Source organism: Anser cygnoides, chromosome 5, assembly GCF_040182565.1.
Source record: "Anser cygnoides isolate HZ-2024a breed goose chromosome 5, Taihu_goose_T2T_genome, whole genome shotgun sequence".
Taxonomy (NCBI): domain Eukaryota; kingdom Metazoa; phylum Chordata; class Aves; order Anseriformes; family Anatidae; genus Anser; species Anser cygnoides.
Genome location: NC_089877.1, coordinates 40095287 through 40111471, shown reverse-complemented (window position 1 = coordinate 40111471; position 16185 = coordinate 40095287). Strand labels below are relative to the sequence as shown.

The 16185-nt window shown below is 52.8% G+C and overlaps 1 protein-coding gene across 7 annotated transcripts in view; it reads right to left on the bottom strand.

Moving 5' to 3' along the window:
* The window catches only part of LOC106038775 (USP6 N-terminal-like protein), an 80247-nt gene that overhangs the window by 15239 nt on the left and 48823 nt on the right, over nucleotides 1–16185 (bottom strand). For all 7 annotated transcript variants that reach the window (XM_066997999.1, XM_048059711.2, XM_048059709.2 and 4 more), the window contains 5 exons: nucleotides 9851–9924; nucleotides 9364–9449; nucleotides 8360–8399; nucleotides 7292–7372; nucleotides 1340–1447 (listed from right to left, as the gene is read on the bottom strand). In XM_066997999.1, the coding sequence (XP_066854100.1) occupies nucleotides 1340–1447; nucleotides 7292–7372; nucleotides 8360–8399; nucleotides 9364–9449; nucleotides 9851–9916 (381 nt within the window). In that variant the 5' untranslated portion in view covers nucleotides 9917–9924. The remainder of the gene's footprint in view (nucleotides 1–1339; nucleotides 1448–7291; nucleotides 7373–8359; nucleotides 8400–9363; nucleotides 9450–9850; nucleotides 9925–16185) is intronic.

Here is a 16185-nt window from a genome sequence, read left to right as displayed (position 1 = left end):
AACAAACAGACGTTTTAGAAATGCCCGCAACCTGCTAGAAGTGGCACTTAACCTCCTGCCTCCAAAAAGCAGCCACCTCCGCGACAGCCTGCTCCTCGCCCCGCACGTGGCTCCATCACACTCTGCTCGCTGTCACAAGAAACTCTGCTGCTTGACCGCCCGGCTGGTGGTGCTGGTGGTGGTGCAGATGCGAGCAGCCAGCCAGCAGGGTGCTGCGCGGGCTGTTAGGGGTGTGCTGAGATGTGCTCGGTGTGTGCACGGCCCCCCAGGCAGCCTGCTTGGCCTCTGAGCTACGCTAATGCAAGCTAAATCGTGAAACAGGTTAGGGAAAGAAGCTAGGCAGCGTAAAGCAGCCTAGATATTTGGAGTAAAAAATAATTAAAAAAAAAGTACAGCAAGCAATACTTGAATTGCTGTTCAACACACGCCACAGAAATTGTTTGATACCAAGAAATCCATAGAAAAGTCTGCAGCATGAAGAGCTCTGGTAGGAAGCAGTGCAAGTAGGACTTTGCTCCTATCTGCAGAGGAAACAATGGAAATTGATTTTTAATAGAAACTTTCAAGATAGCACTCCTATAATGACGTCTGAAGATAAAAGACGACACACACCAGCTGCTTCAATCGAGGCTGTTTCAGCTCTTCCTATGCACTTCCAGCTGCACATCTAAGTCGTAAACTGCTCAAAAATCCCCCACGGGCTTTAAGATCTGCTCTTGCTCCGCTGTAATTGGCTTTCTTGACTACTGCCCCTTCGCAGGCTGGTTCAAGGCTTCTGACCTTGCTGAAAGCTTCACAATGCCACAAGTGAAGTTTTAAAGCACACAGAGGGGTCCGGGGCACCCGCATCTGGCACCCGCCTGCTTCAAGGTGCTTGTGGCCACTCCGCATCCCTCCTTTTAGCTCGGGGAACCACCACGAGCAGCACCTTCGCTTTCTGTCCCCTCTCATTCCCTGAAGATGCAGTAACTTCTACAGCACCTTCGCTAGCCGCTTCCAACAGAAGACGTGGAAGCAGCACGCTGAGGAAAGCAGCTGGCCAACAGACCCCTGCCTGACATACGCACGGATAAAGAGTTTATCCCCCTGTTGTTCTCAGCCCTCGCTAATTTGAAGCCTTCCCTTTCCAGAGGTCTCAGCAGGCCGCTGCAGGGACTCAGCCCCGCCACCACTGCACACCACCTCACTGCCTGTGGGTGAGGACGCGGGGGCTGGGCTCCCCCCGTCCCGAAAAGGTTCCTGCTGGGAATCCTCGCACCCCTCCCACCCATCACAGATGGAGATACCCACGTCCTCCATGAATCCCAACCTGCTCCCGTTGCCCATGCCGGAGCCGTACCTCGTACTTTCCTTCGTTCTCCTTCTTCATCTTCTCGACATCCAGCAGGAGTGACCAGACCTGGCCTCGCACCTGGAGCGGGATGCCCTTGTACACTCGCCGACACATCTGCCAGGAGGAAAACACATGCAACGTTAGCGTGCTGCAGCTTCCTGGCACGGCGAGGCTGAGGAGCGGAGCAGCCTTTGGTCTGAGCTGGCATGGCTCTCACCCTGAGCGAGGTAACACCGTGTGTGCTATCCCTGGAGCAAGGATGGGGATCAGGGATGAACATCTGAGCGTCCCCCTCCTGCCTCCGTGTGCGCCTTTCATGATTTCACAGATGCCTCTTCCCTTTTTCTTGTCGTAAGGCCCCCCTCTCTGAATAGACCATTAAATTTCAATGGGAAGCAGAAAAAAAGAGCTTTTGTTCCATCTCTGACTTCTCCCATTAAAAGAACACTTTAAAAAAAAAAAAAGCGCCTTACATCTGAATGTTTTCCACGCGTTCATTCATCCCACCCTTGAAATGCCTTGCAGCTGCACTGCAAAGCCAACTACAGCACTCCTCCCGGCTCCTGGGGACACGGGGGGTGCTGAAGGATGCACTGCATGTGCCCAGGTTCCAGCCACAGGGGCTCACGTTAGGATATGATGATTTCCTTGGGGCTGGGGGACCCCATAGGACCAGGCGTGCTCACGCAGGCGGAGCACAGCAGGTCCACGTCCCACCAAGCGATCAGTTCACGCTGCCTGGTTTAAACCTATCCGACCTCCTCCAAAATCCCTCTTCTTTTTCCAGGAGGCTGGTGCAAAAGAAGGGCTGGGACACAAGGGAAAGCATCGAGGTGGGCAACGTCAGCAGCAGGCTTTCTGGTCGTGGTCCTGCAGCTCTGCCTTCCCACCCTCTGCTGCTGCCACCTTTCCTTCCTGGTGCGCAATCAGCTTTTTCTCTTCTCACCTGAATTTTTAGCACAGGCCTGGGCACAAGGTTAAAGACTCGCAGCTCTACTCTGTCGCTGCCTGCACTGTGGCACGATGCTCACTGCGTTAGGGGCTGTGCAAAGCACAGCAGGGACGGCTCTTGGCCAGAAGAGCTGGTGTGGGATGAGTCAGGAGGGCTCAGATAGACACAGGCTAGGGGACAGGCAAAGAAATAACCCTATCCTAGTCACACTAAAGAAGGATGTAAACATAAAAATGTAATAAAGGCAAAAATTTAGGACAGCAAGCCTCGAAGCTTTGCCAGACACCTCTGTCCCCATGGCTCCAGCTCACATTTGGGTTGAGTTACCTGGGAGTGATTAAATCAGCATGAAAGATGCTGAGGACGCAAACGAATGTGGTTAGAGGGAGTGCTCCAAAGCTGCACTGGTAAGAAGCACACCAAGCCCGGCTCCTGCAAGCCTTCGTGACTTTGTGAAGAACAAGATGACGAAGAACAAGATGAGATGGGATCAAGGAAACAGAGTACATACCCATTCAGTTAAAATCATCCCACGATTTATTTATTTTTATTTATTTCCGAAGCGTTAGGAGAGATCAGCTGACAGTTGCCAAGGTAGAGCAAGATGCTCGGCTTGTGGGAAGAAAATTATTTTGTTTTGCATTCTCTGAACTGTTATTGTTGTACTGTAACGAGCGCAGCCCTCACTGGCATGTAGCAACTGTCTCTACTGATTTTCTCTGCATGCGAGTGCAGCAGAAACAAGGGAGTTACAAAACATGCTGCGATCGAACCAAACCGAAATGGCTCTCTGCTATTTATCCGAGGGCCTTCCTCCTCCCCCCGCCTCCAAAAGTGCAAGTGATAAAACCTCAGTGCCGTGAGTCACGTGGAATAAAAATGAGCAATTTTCCTTCTTCGGGAGACTTGAAGGAAAAGAGGGAAGTTATCATCAAAAGAGGCAATTGTGCGGGGAAGGAAGCGCAGGTGATGGGAACCCCGCTCCATGGGAAAAATGAAGAACCCTCAAGGTCACCATCTCTTGGCTCTAATAAACTGCTCGGTGCTTGCAGCTGGGGAAGGAGGGCCAGGACCACGACCCAAGCAGACAAGCTGCAGCTCAGCAGGAGGAGCAAACACCTTCACGCTTTACAGCTGGAGATGCTGGTGGCTGAAGCCCTTACAAAGGGCTGGGGTGGGAGGGCAGCTTTAAAAACAGAACATGCCCATTTCAGCCCGCTTTCAAATGTTGGTGTGTGTCACTTAGCTTCCCAGCCACGTGCACAGCCCACCAGGAAGGGACTGCAGGAGTAATACCCAAATTTGGGGCAGGCATGGCTAGTTCACTTTCAAGCCTCTCAGTATACTCTGCACGTCTCCAACAGCCTGCAGCAGGGGGCAGCCCCCTTTCTCATTTCCTTCAGGGTGGGCACGTACATTTACTACAACAGCCACCTTTGGGAAAGAGGAAAATGCTGCCTGCCTTCGCTTACTTCAGCATAACGAGGAAGGAAGCCAGAAGTCCTTGTGAGGAAAGCCTACAGAGAAGTGAGGGCCAGCTGAGAAGTCCTCCCTTAGGAAGTGTCTCGGCTTCCCCTTGCTGCCAGGGCAGATGGAGCTGCTGGGAAAAGGAAGGTGAGAGCCTGAACCCCCCAAACAGCTGAAAATATATAATACTACAGGGAAACATTATTCATTTTTAGCAACAGTCCTCTGGCAAACCCCAGAGGTGGAGCCTTCCACCACCCCGGTGGACATGTGGCAAGGACGATGCAGATGTGATGGCCACGGCAGAGAGGCTTGCTCAATAGCGCAAGCCTTGTTCTCCCCTGGGATATTCCTGCTGGCAGCACTGCAGCGGGGGCAAAACCTGACTCGGACTGCCCCTGCCCTGCCAAACGTCACCAGGCTGGCCCCAGCGGGAGCAGACAGCTCCCTCCCGGGGGTCTGTGCCCGTCCCTACAGAGCCCTGATTCATCCCAAACCGCCCTGCCAGCACGCACTGGATTGAGCGCCCAGCAGCCCAGTGACCTTTAGCAGAGACGAGGCCACGCCTGCATGCAGAGAGAGGCTTTGTCTAAAAACCTGACATCTTTGGCCAAAGCCATCCCTCTCCAAAGGTCCTGTTCCCCACAGCCAGCAGCAGCGAGCAGCCTGCAAACGGTGCAGACAGAGGCCACGTCCTCTGCGCAGCTCTCAGTCCCACGGGACTGATGCTTCTGGCTGAAATCCCGTTACTCCGGAGCTACAAAGAGCAAGTCACCCTGCTGTCGGAGCGCACTCAGCACAGCCTTTTTCCCCCTAAACTGTGCTGCCTTAACTGCGCATGCTTACGTAGCACTATCAGGGCATTTCCTAGAATCCTAAACCCGGTCATATGGGTTAAAAGAGCAGGGAAGGGGACACACACCACCCGGTGCTGCACCCTGAGTTAGACGATTTAATACTTTTTCACAGGTTTGGCATACATCAGCTCTGCAGGACCACGTGCTCTTTGCACAGACTTGTGTATTTTCTCATCGTTTCCTTTGTGGAAGCCAGAAGACGGCACGTAGAGCCAGGGAAAGGCACCGTGACATCAGCCTGACATTCATGCTAGGAACAGCACCGGTGTCACCTGTGTTCTGCTGAAATGAAATCACACTGCTATACAGCATGTCTGGGACAGCTCCGCAGACAGATCTGACAGGGTGAGAAGCACCAGGAGCCCCAGGGCATCGCTTTAATTACGGCAATCCGATTTGTTGCTCGTCTCCAAACAGGTTATACCAGGAATGATTTTAGGTGTAGCCGTGCCACGCTGGGCCAGGCAATACACCAGGGCTTCTTCTGCCTTGGTCCCTAGCATCTGCGGCAGCCGCAACAGGCAGCCAGTGGCCAGCAGCACACAGGGACACGCTGCTCAGGGAGCAAAACAGAGCACAGCCGGGCGTGCAGCCTTCCCCAGCCTGCCAGCCACTGCTGAACCAATGCCCCCCGGGCTGGGGGACACGGTACATGCCTGGGGAGGGCACGGCCTTCCTGGTAGGGTGTCAGAGATGGGGGGAAGACAGTTCCACCACGGCCCTTCTCTCCTCTCCAGGAGAAAGCCTGCGGGTCCTCTTGGGGCAGCTTTTGGTCCACACGTGAGAAGTTCAGCAGCTCACACCCTTCCCAGCTGCACAGCACACGTTTCACAACAGGCAAGCCGAGGCAACGACCTGAGTCCCACGCAAGTGCTGAGAGATGCTGCAAAACACACCCGACTGCACAAGGAGCCCAGGGCCCCTCCGCACAGGCTCTATCAAAACGAAGATCAAATATAAGGCTCCTGGCTTCAGCAAGAGGTTTTTTCCCTAAGACGACAGCCAAGCCTTTATTAAAATAGCAGGCAGACGGCGTCTTGTGACACTTGGGCTTCTGTCACGGCAGTGAAGTGCTGAAAACAACCGTGAAGAGGAGCAGCCATGCAGCCGACAGGCTGACTGCTCAGGGAAGGAACAAACCCAACCCGCTGCACACTGCAAAAATCAGACCGAGAGCTCATCGTGTCTCCTTAGCTAGGAAAAAACGCAAGTGGTTGAAGGGCATCACTGCGCTCCCAGCAGCAGGTTTTCCTTTCTTTGCTGTCCTTCCAAGTCCATTTGTGAGCTGCAGCCAGCCATCAGCTCATGGCAACGTGCATCTCCAAGCAGCTTCTCTGCTCCCACGGAGCACGGGGTGGTACAGCGTCTCTCCTTTAAGAAAAAAGGATGCAAACAGCATAGCGGTCCACACAAAGGACGGACGGGGATGGAAAGACATCCAGGTGAAGGATGCAACCTGCTTTTTTTTTTTTGAAAGCACTTCTTGTTGTGCCTCCTAGGGTCTTGCTCCCTGCCACTCGGCACTGAGCACCGGGCTGTGTGGCAGCTTGACGCACTCCCTGGTGGCTACCAGCAGCAGCACAGGCCGGCCTGTGAGCAGTGCCACCGGGCTGCCAGGACCATCAGGACCGAGTCAAAGCTCCTTTATGCTCCCTCCGTCCGCTGAGGGGGCTGACGCCGACTGCCAGGGCAGCCAGGCTCGAGTCCTCCAGGGGACAATGCCTCTTCTGTGTCCAGGAGTCACGAACCATTTAGGGGCTGGTATAAATAATAACGTCATTTATTCCATGACAAGAGCTCTGCGGTTTTCTGACACAAAGACCCGCAAGAGGCCTGCTGGTAGATGGCTGGTCAGGCACCTCGCGAGCCAGAAACCAAAAGCCAAGAAGCAGCTGGGCGGTGAAAATCCTGCTCGGCTCCTGGGGCCTCCTCTGGGGCTGTACATGGGGCCCCCGTCCCTCGGGACACCCCAAAGGGTGCCATACAGCCAGCAGAGCCCACCACAAGCTGCTGGGCCCCCAGGCTGTAAGGGTTGCTGATGCTGCTGGGAAGCATCCATCTACGTGAGCCCAAAGGACTTGGCATGCCTCTTTCCAAGGCTGGCCCCTGGGGAGCACGAGGCTCCGAAATCCCACGCAGAAAAGCAGCACGTCCACCTTGCCCAAAGCGCACAGCAGGCACAGTGCTCCTGTCCGTGCCCAGCAAGGGTCTGAAGTCTGCCATTAGGTTAAAGAGGTTTCTGCTTTAAGTCTGCTTTACCAACGCGTGGATTACACAGAACATGAGGATTACATGGAATATCAGCTGCACCGTACCCCTCACGCCTCCCTTGCGATTCCCAGGCGCTGGAGACACAAACAGCCTGGGGCACGAGGCACCCCCTGCTCTCGCAGGCAGGGCACGCGAACGTTTCTGCTGTGCTCCTGCTTGCATAGGTAAGCTAAGTGCAAACACGCAGGCGGCTTTTAGGAAACCATTTTTAATAACAGTCTCGTCAGAACAAGACATTCCCTCTACCAGTAAAGCAGCAAGCTCAAGGAAAGACTGAACATTTTAAAGACTAATGGGTAGAACTAGGCAATATTTTCCAGTGATCTCTGGTTTCTCCCTCAACTTTTTGAAAGCCTGATTCAAAGGTTGCACCACCACATCCCGCCTCGCACGTGCTCTTTTCCACCTCACCTTGTCACTGTTTCTGTATTTGCCCCATTTCTTCAGCATCTTCAGCCACTTGTCCACGCGTTCGATTTCCTGCTGTTTTTGCTGGTGTAAGGGGGAAGAAGACAAAACAAATGTAAGAAAAAAACCTCTGAATATACTTTCTGAAAGAATAAAACTTCATTCTCTTTAGTTTGAAATTTCTAACAGCTGAACTTTGCATTCAGCTACACGTAAACACCTCTTGCTGGGGCCAGGAATAATCCAGAGGTGTTTGCAGGAGCTGGCAATTTCAACCCCCAGTCATTAAAAATGCAGTGTATAAACAAGGAGAGACACCGGCTTAGCAGACAGAAAGCATTTCCAGGAGGAGCAGCCCTTGACAACAAAATCCTTCCAGGTTCAGCGAGCCTCAGACCATTCTGCATCACCTCTGCCAGAAGGCAGGTGGACATGAGACGCTTTAGTCCCAGCTAGCAGGATCCCAGTGGAGAAGCCAAACATCCATAAACCAGGCCCCAAACCGGTCCCTCCGAGGCAAAGTATTTTATTAGATGAACCGAAGCAAAGAGCTGTTACTTGCCACAAAAGCCCACACAGACATCTCCACTTTCCAGGTGAGCTTTAACCTCCTGCAGCTGTGGCACGGTACACAGGGAGGCTTGGCTCTATCTCAGAATAAAATGTCTTTTTTTTCTGCAAACAGCCTCGTGTCCCTGCAGGAGGGCATGCTGCCAGGTCGGGGCAGAGGAGGATGGAGCAGGGTTACCCACAACCACTGCTGTCTTCCCCTGTGCCTTCAGTCCCCTTCTTAAGCTGCAGCCATTCAGCGCCATGCTGCAGCCCAATCGAGGGAAGCTTTTCCCAGGAGGAAAAAATGTGCAAAATGCGCTTTAAAACGTGAGGTTTCACTGCAGCGTGGAGGAAGAGAGGTGCCTGACACTACAAATGGAAGCTCCAACAAGCGGTCCCGGAGCTGCAGCATGCAGAGTCCCCACCTCCGCTTGTTGCGCTCTCACTTGCACATTTGTTTCCCTAAAAACAAGCTTATAAGGATCTGAGAACCGCATCAGCAAAGCCGACAGCTCTCACCTTCTCCTCCAAGGCGGTGCGGGTCGGCAGCTCCTGCTCGCTGGAAAAGCAAGGGATGACAAAGTTAGCCTGGGCGTGAGCAGGGTGAGGAGCACCGGGTGCTGCGGGTCCCTCTGCAGGGAGCCACGCACCAGAGCCACGCAGCTCCAGGACTTCGTGCCCGTCCTACAGCTGCCCCTCTGGGCCACAGCCTGCCCGAGGCACCAGCCAAAACCCCGTGGGAGCTGCTGGGGGGATATCAAGCACAGATATTGCTGGAAACCCTGTGCACATTTGGGCATCCATTAAAAAAAACAGGGGAATTCTGAACAGCAAGTGCTTTGAATCCCCCCTGCTGCAGACAGGACACCCACTATTCTTACTTCTGTTGTAAATCTGAAAGAAACAGCTCTTTAAACGTTCTCCCCAGCCAAAAGGCGTGCATTTAATTCCTTCGTGCCCTGCTTAGGGCAAGGATTTTCTAAGGGAAGGAAGAATGATCAGATATCTCTTCCCTTCCTACACAGCCCTGCATCAGCAGGGGCAAACGCAGGAGGATCTCCTTCAAACAAATGCCACAGGCCTCCAAGGAGGTGCACGAGCACCAGCCTGCAGCTTCTGACACCACGTGATGGGAAACCCCTCTTCCCCAAAGAAGACAACAAGCAAAAGGACATCCTGAACCCCCCCCCCCCCCTTTAAAAAAAAACAACAAAACAAACACCTTTCCTACCAAGTGGTTATCTCAAAACTCTTTTTTTTTTTTTTTGGTCATGAAGGTCACCGTGAGCATTTTGAGGCAGTTTTGGAGGGCTCTGAACGTTGCCTTGCAGCAGATTCAAAGCAGCGTGTTTCCAGCGTGGCTGAGGGAGGAGGTGCCCCCAGCCTCTCCTCCAGCATCTGGGGCTGACGGAGCCAAGCCACAGAGCAGCCTAGAGCCAGGATGCTGGCCCCGCCACGCTGTGCAGAGGGCACCCCGCACGAGCACGCGCTGGGGAAGGACAGGAGAGGAGAGCAGGACTTACTGCAGGAACCCAAACCGGTCGGTAACTTTATACAGCGTGAAATCGGCATCTTCCCACGGGTCGATCTCGGCTCCCTCCTGCCTGCCCTGGAAGCAGAAGGGATGCCCGTGAGCCACCCCCAGCAGTGGGAACACCCCAGTGCCCGCACCCCGCTCCCCCCCAGCCCCCACGTGAGCACAGAGCAACAGGCCTGGAGACTAAAACCTGCTCTAAAGAGAGAAACACAACGCAAGCAGGACAAAAATCTGCACCATCCAGCTTTGGGGGGGGCGTCTCTGCTCCAGGCGGCACTGGAATCCTAGGACCTTTCAAACTATGGCCTGAGCCAAAGGATAGGATCCACAAGAAAGTCTGGGGACAACGTGAGAGGGGATGTGCGGGCAGGGAGAGACGGGTTATGGTGGAGATGCTTTGGAGCATCTCTGCTTGACCACCTGATTAAATAGTTGCAGCCTTAGCGTGCTGGGGGAAAGCACGAGCTTGGTACCTTCTCATACTTGGCAACGATCTCCGCTTTTTCCTGGGTTATTAAAGTGTCTATATCTTTCTTCATGTCAGAAGCTGTAAGGCAGAGAAAAAAAAAGAGAGAAGGAGATAAGTAAATGTGTACACAGCATGGGAAATATTTTAGGCAAGTGCTAATAGGAAAAAGCTTTGCTGACAACTTTAGCTTCCAGCCTTATCCCAAAGCTAAAATTAGGCTGAGATTGAAAAGCCTCCATACAAAGCATGTGTGGAGCTCGCATGCACCCAGCATGACTGCCAGCTCCTCGCTCTGCATGGGGAACAACTGAATTTGAGCAAGTGGGAGCTTTGTCTGCAAAGCAGGCTGGAGGATGAGACGCTGCGCCTTTGTTCTAGGCACACACATGCCTGTAGGAAAGACACCAAGCTTTTAAAACGGAGACGAGGAAACCAGCCGTGCTTACCGCAGAGCCCCTGCGCCACGCGGTTGCACGCCAGCTGCACCGCTGAGCATTTACGGGACGAGAGCAAAACGCCCAACTCTTGCCCTCAGCTCTGGGTGTGAAGCCATCAGAGCTGTAGGGACATCCGAAGGCTGACTCAACGTCAAAGACAACGCTAAGAGGAGAAATGTTTGCCCGTTGAAGTGCGCACGCGATTAAATGGCCTCTGGACAGTCAGCATCCACACGCATCCCTACGAGAAGGGCAACGGGGCAGCGAGGTGACCACAGAGCCCCCAGCTGCTTTGTGATCCACGTGGGGCTCAGTCGTCAATCGCAAACGCCTCCTCGTACAGACCCACGGGAGCACCCTCCCTGCCGAACAAAGCTGAGCCCGGAGGAGAAAGCAAGGAGGCTGCGAGAGCGGAGAGCAGCTCCACCACGTCCTCCTCCTCCTGTGAGAGCTTGGGAGCTGCCCCGCGCAGCGCGTGCTGCCGTGCACGGCCCAGCCAAGACGGCCACGTCACCTCCCCAGGCTGGCAAGGTGCCGGAGCGCTGCAAGCAACGCCACCCACACCTTCGGGCTCCAGGAGCCACCCTGTCCCCGGGCAGGGAGGAGGCAGTGGGGACACCCCCAGCCCACGGGGGACACCCCCAGCCCCCATTCCCAACCACTTTGTAACCGGGCAGACTCCAGCCAGCCCCGGCGTTTTCCATCTGCTGGTACCTTTCCCTTGCTCCCCTTCCCGCAGCGCTCAGTTCTTATTATTATTTTTTCCAAGCGCTCCCCACGCTTCTGCCGCGAATTATGAACCCTACTCGCAGCGGGCAGGACGAGCTCTGGGAAGTCACGTCGCGTTATCCCCCGCGCGGCCACGTCTCCGCAGGTCCCAGATGGGAAGGTTGCATTTCAAGAGGGAGGGAACACAGCTCTAACGGGGTTTTCCAAATGGCTTAGAGTTTGGAAGTTTCTGACAGCTTATGAGGACAAAACCTCTTAGAATAGTTCGTTAGAAAGTCAGGCTGCTTTTGCCTGCTCCGAGGAGATTTTGCCTGCTGTCAAAAGATTCGGCAGGGCCGGGAAAAAACTGTTAAGAGCCACCGCAACCATAAACTATTTTCCCCACTGCCACACAATGAATCATCCAGTGATTTACCCAGAACATCTGAAAGCTGAGCGGCTTTAATAACACAGTCCAGAGATTTCTTGCAGGGCTTGAAGCACGGAGTATATGTGGGACCCATTATGGGAAAACACAGCACACAGTGAATCCTAACCGGCTGCAGGGTCAGAAGAAAAGCCCTACCCACCTTGTTTTCACTTAAGTGATCAGTTAAAAATGTCCTTTTCTGTTTGCCCACGTTAATTTGAGGACACCCACAGACCAATAGACAGCACTGAGACCGACGAGCAATGTTTGAATCAGCCACTCGATGTCAGAACCGCTACAGGTAAGCGGGAAAGCAAGCAGGAAGGATTGCTGCTTTCTGAAAAGAAGACACCAGCTCGCATCCACAACCCCAAAGCAAATCCCGCTTGCTCACTCTGAGCTGTCGCTGCAAACGAGTGGGAACCCGGAGCTGCCCTGACCTCCCCCGAGGAAGCACCTCGGTCCCCTCTCTGGGGGTAGGATGCATGTTGGCTGAGGCTCTTTAAAGAGCAAACTCTTTCAATCCGCAGCAGGAAGGGAATTTCCCCGTTATTCACTCCCCAGCCAGAACACAGCAAGGACAAATACATTAAACCGCATGTTGTTCTACTTTTCCGAGCCATGGATCTTACTTAAAATGCTCCCCTGGCTTTTGCTTAACACATGCTAACTGTGGCTTCATTTTTTCACGATGCAAGGTCTGAGTGACAGTCTCACCGTGTCCTCTAACATATCTTTATCTTCTCCTTCCTGTGGCTTTCTTCTGAGAAGTTTAAATCAGAGGCAAATGCTTTCCTGACCCCACTCCCTCCTTACATCATTTTCCGATTGTTATGAGGCCGAAGAAATGACACCCTTTAGGTGCTGCTAAAAATACAAACCTTCCGCAGGCCGGAGGGAAAAATAAAACTGTGTGTCAAATTAAACGTGCAAGGTGTTTACGAAGTGGAAATTATTCTGTCTCTAACCTCATGCTGTAATAGAATAACCAGAGGAAGAGCTACTTGGTGACAATGGAGGGTTCCCACAGCAGAAGAAAGCAGCAAGACCACATTTCTTTTGTCTTCAGCCTACGTGAAAGCCTCCCAGCAGCCAGAAGCCCCAGACTAATGCAAAGTAGCCCGTTTTGCATCTCCTGCCTGGAACACGCGTGCTGGTTCTCTTTCTGCTGCTCGTCGACCCAAATTTAGAAGACAACTCAAAAGCAGACGAGATGGTTGATGGCAATGGGACAAGGCGGAGCTGTGCTCGCTTTCGCTCGTCTGCCCATTCGTGCAGCCAGCACAGGGGGTGCTGGTGGACAAGGCCAGCTGCCACCCCCCAAAATCCCCATGGAAGAGCCAGCAGCGACTGCTTAGTTTGAATGAAACCAGAACAAACAGAAAATGCCCTCACATCACAGAAATGGCACCGGGGTAAGAGCGGGCTGCCTGGCTCCGAACCCCAACCAACAACATGGGTTCAATTAGCTAAAGCCCGTACTTACCTCGCTTCTCCACTCACATACACCAGGCTTAGGACTTCCTTTTTTCCCCTAGATACACAACTCCAATGGCTTCCTCCAGCTGCCCAATTTTCTCCTGTGTGCACTGTATTTTCCCTTTTTTTTTTTTTTTTGGTGACAATCCCCCATTGTGAAGCAGCCACGAAAAGGAACGAAAAGGCATTAACCATTAGGGTAGTAGATGATTTTGCTATGATACAAGCAACAGAAAGCCTCAAGCCATGGAATTTAACTAACAAACAGAGTTCCCAAGTAGTTTCTTTTAAAAATAATGAGTAGAAGAAAAAACCCACAGTCTGCCATCTCCCACAAAATTTGCAGCTCCCAGTTTATGATTTAAGGGATGAAGAACTAACCCCAGTAACAGCAAGCAAAAAAGATGCTCCGTGAAAACGCGCGTTATTGCCAACCCACACTGAATACCTACCTAGCCATGAGCAAATGCAAACTCTTCACAAAACATTGAAGTTTTCCCTAGATGAGAACAACTTTCCTGATATTAATTCACCGTGTGGATTTCAAGTGTTGGCAGCAGCACGAAGGTGTCTGCACCAAAAACACGTGACTGTGTGCAAACACTATTACCTTTAAGTCAAGCTTACTCCCTAAGAAGCCACAGATATCTTTTTTTTTGTCCCATAAAATCATTATCATACGTAACAGTAAATACTTAGGGAAAGTGGAGTATCTAAATCTATGCTCTGCATTTAAACTAGTCGTTGAACTTCCATGGTGCTGCAGTAAGGCAGCACCAAACAAACTGGTCTAAGGGAAGGTGCCTCACAAGAAATTCACTTCAGCCACGGTTCAGGATTTGACGCCTCCGAGACCTTCTCGCAGAACAGTTTTGCTGTTGGGACCTGCCAGAAAGCAACTCCTAGCCTTTGAACGGAGAAGCTGCAGTGATGTTGTGCCAATCCAGTATTTTTCACACCAAGTGAGCTTGAAGCAAGCAGCACTTCACCCTGGACCTACCGTTTCCAGCAGCAGTGTGAGAGCAGGCACTGCCCCGTGTTTCCTGCGTGAGCTGAACCCTGGTGTCAAACCTCCCTCCTCGGGCGCTGCTGAGCTCTTGCTCTTCAGCCTCCCAGCAGCCAAACCCCTCCTGAGCCACAGCTGCTGACTTTCCAGTTTTCTCTTGGCCTTCTTACAGGGAAAATACAGGCTTTTTACACATGTGCTGATTTTATACTGTCATGCTGCACCAGTGCAGGCTGTGCTCACTGTTGCCTTCGCTCTTTTGCTGGACAGTAGGTCAGTTATAACCTGGCATAAGGGCTTTCGAGGGAAAATGCCAGTAAATCTCCTTTTCAGTAAGCATAGCATCACGTTCTCAACCTTAGACCAGACTTGGGGATATTCTGCAAAGCAATTTTTCAATATTTTATCCTGCAGAGAAGCAGCCACTCAGCACACTCGAGATTACAGCCTCTGTGTTTTGGTTTCTTCTGTCTGCGCTGTGCCCACCAGTTCCAGCAAATTAAAAGGCAAGCACGACACAGGCACGCAGCCAAATTGCAAAATCCCAAGTTCCCTCCCCAAGCTGAGCCATCCCAGCTGCCTGCACCCCTCATCTCCCCAGGGCAAAGCGCACAGAACCTGCACGCTTGCTGCAGCAGCGCACTTCTGTGCTGCCCAGCTGCACCCGAGCCCCTGAGAATGGGGATTTTAAGGCTGGCTGCCCCTCTGAGCAGCAAGTCATTGATAACTATTGCCCTGAAGAGGAAATGAGTTTGGGCTAAGGTGTGTTGGAGCCCTGAATGCGCCCAAATAACTAGTAGAGACTGCTATAAGGGAAAAAAGGAGTAGTAAATAAAGCAAGTTTTGACACACTGTACTTAAATAATGCACTAGCTTGCATCAGACTGAAGCTACTGTGGAATAAAGTCACCAAGGTACGTACTGACGACCACATCCACCACCATCGAAACTAAGCACGTCTCTGTTCCTGTTTCGCCTTCTATTTTAAAAGCACGTTTTAGCATATTTTACAACCTTTAGCTGCCTACGGTACGAGCCAGTCCCTGCGATTTTCCTGCGGGGAACGTGCCTAAAGGAGCTGAGCTCGAGCCGTTTGTCCCAGGACACCTGCCAGAGCTGAGCCCCCAGTGTCCCCAGGAGGCAGTGCCCCAGGGCACAGCAGCCGCAGCTCGAGCAGCGGTGCTGGCTCTCACATGCCCTGCGGCGTGCAGCCCTGCAGAGCCGCCCCACAGCCCCGTGGAGGAGCAGCTCAGGAAGAAACAGGCTACAGAGCGCTAAAAATCCCCCGGTAGGGTTTATTCGAGTGCACAGACAGGCACCTCGGTGTGCTTCAGAGCACTCGCAGCCAGCTGTAGGCGCCAAGCAGCAGGAGACGACAGCTCTCCCCGGCTGGGGTGGCACGGCACGCTCCGGCCTGCACCCCGAGCTCCTTGCGCGGCAGGACCCGGGTCCTTCTGCTCAACAACTGCGCCGTGCCCTCGGGTGGGGGCGGGTGTTGAGCTGTAGGACCTCCGCTCGCAGCCGTCTAGTGGTTTCGCTAGAAATCCTAGGAGGGAGATTTCAACCCAAACAAACCTTCCCTGTCCCCTCCTGACGATGGCTTTAGGCAGCCTCAGCCCCTGGCTTTGATACTCGCCCAAAAAGTGGCACTCGGCTACAGACGGGCTACAGGAAAGGAAATCAGACTTGCACTGACAGAGTGAATAACGGCTTCAGGAACAAAATTACTACCAGGCAGAATGAACCAATATCCAGCAGATCCTGTTTGCATGTTTATTTCCTTGACTACGACAAACCCAAGAGCACGCAGACATGCTTTTTTGTGTTTTAAATAGCATAAGGAGCACTAAGCCAGCTGAATTGCAGGGTTAATGTTTCAACTGTCTTGAGGGTCCATGGAAATGACTGCCTCCAGATCCCTTTCTGCGTGGCAGACATGTTACAGCAAGCTCATACCAGTTCCTGTCCCAATAAGCTTGCACCGTATCTGAATCATGGAATCATAATGGTTGGAAAAGACCTCCAAGGTCACCTGGTCCAACCGTCCCCCTACCACCAATGTCACCCACTAAACCACGTCCCCAAGCACCAGGCCCAACCTTTCCTTGAACACCCCCAGAGACGGTGACTCCACCACCTCCCTAGGCAACCCGGCCCAATGCCTGACTGCTCTTTCTGAGAAGAAATGTCGCCCCGTTTCCAAACTGAACCTCCCCTGGTGCAACTTGAGGCTGTTCCCTCTAGTCCTATCAGTGAAATAGCTCCACATGCTGAACAAC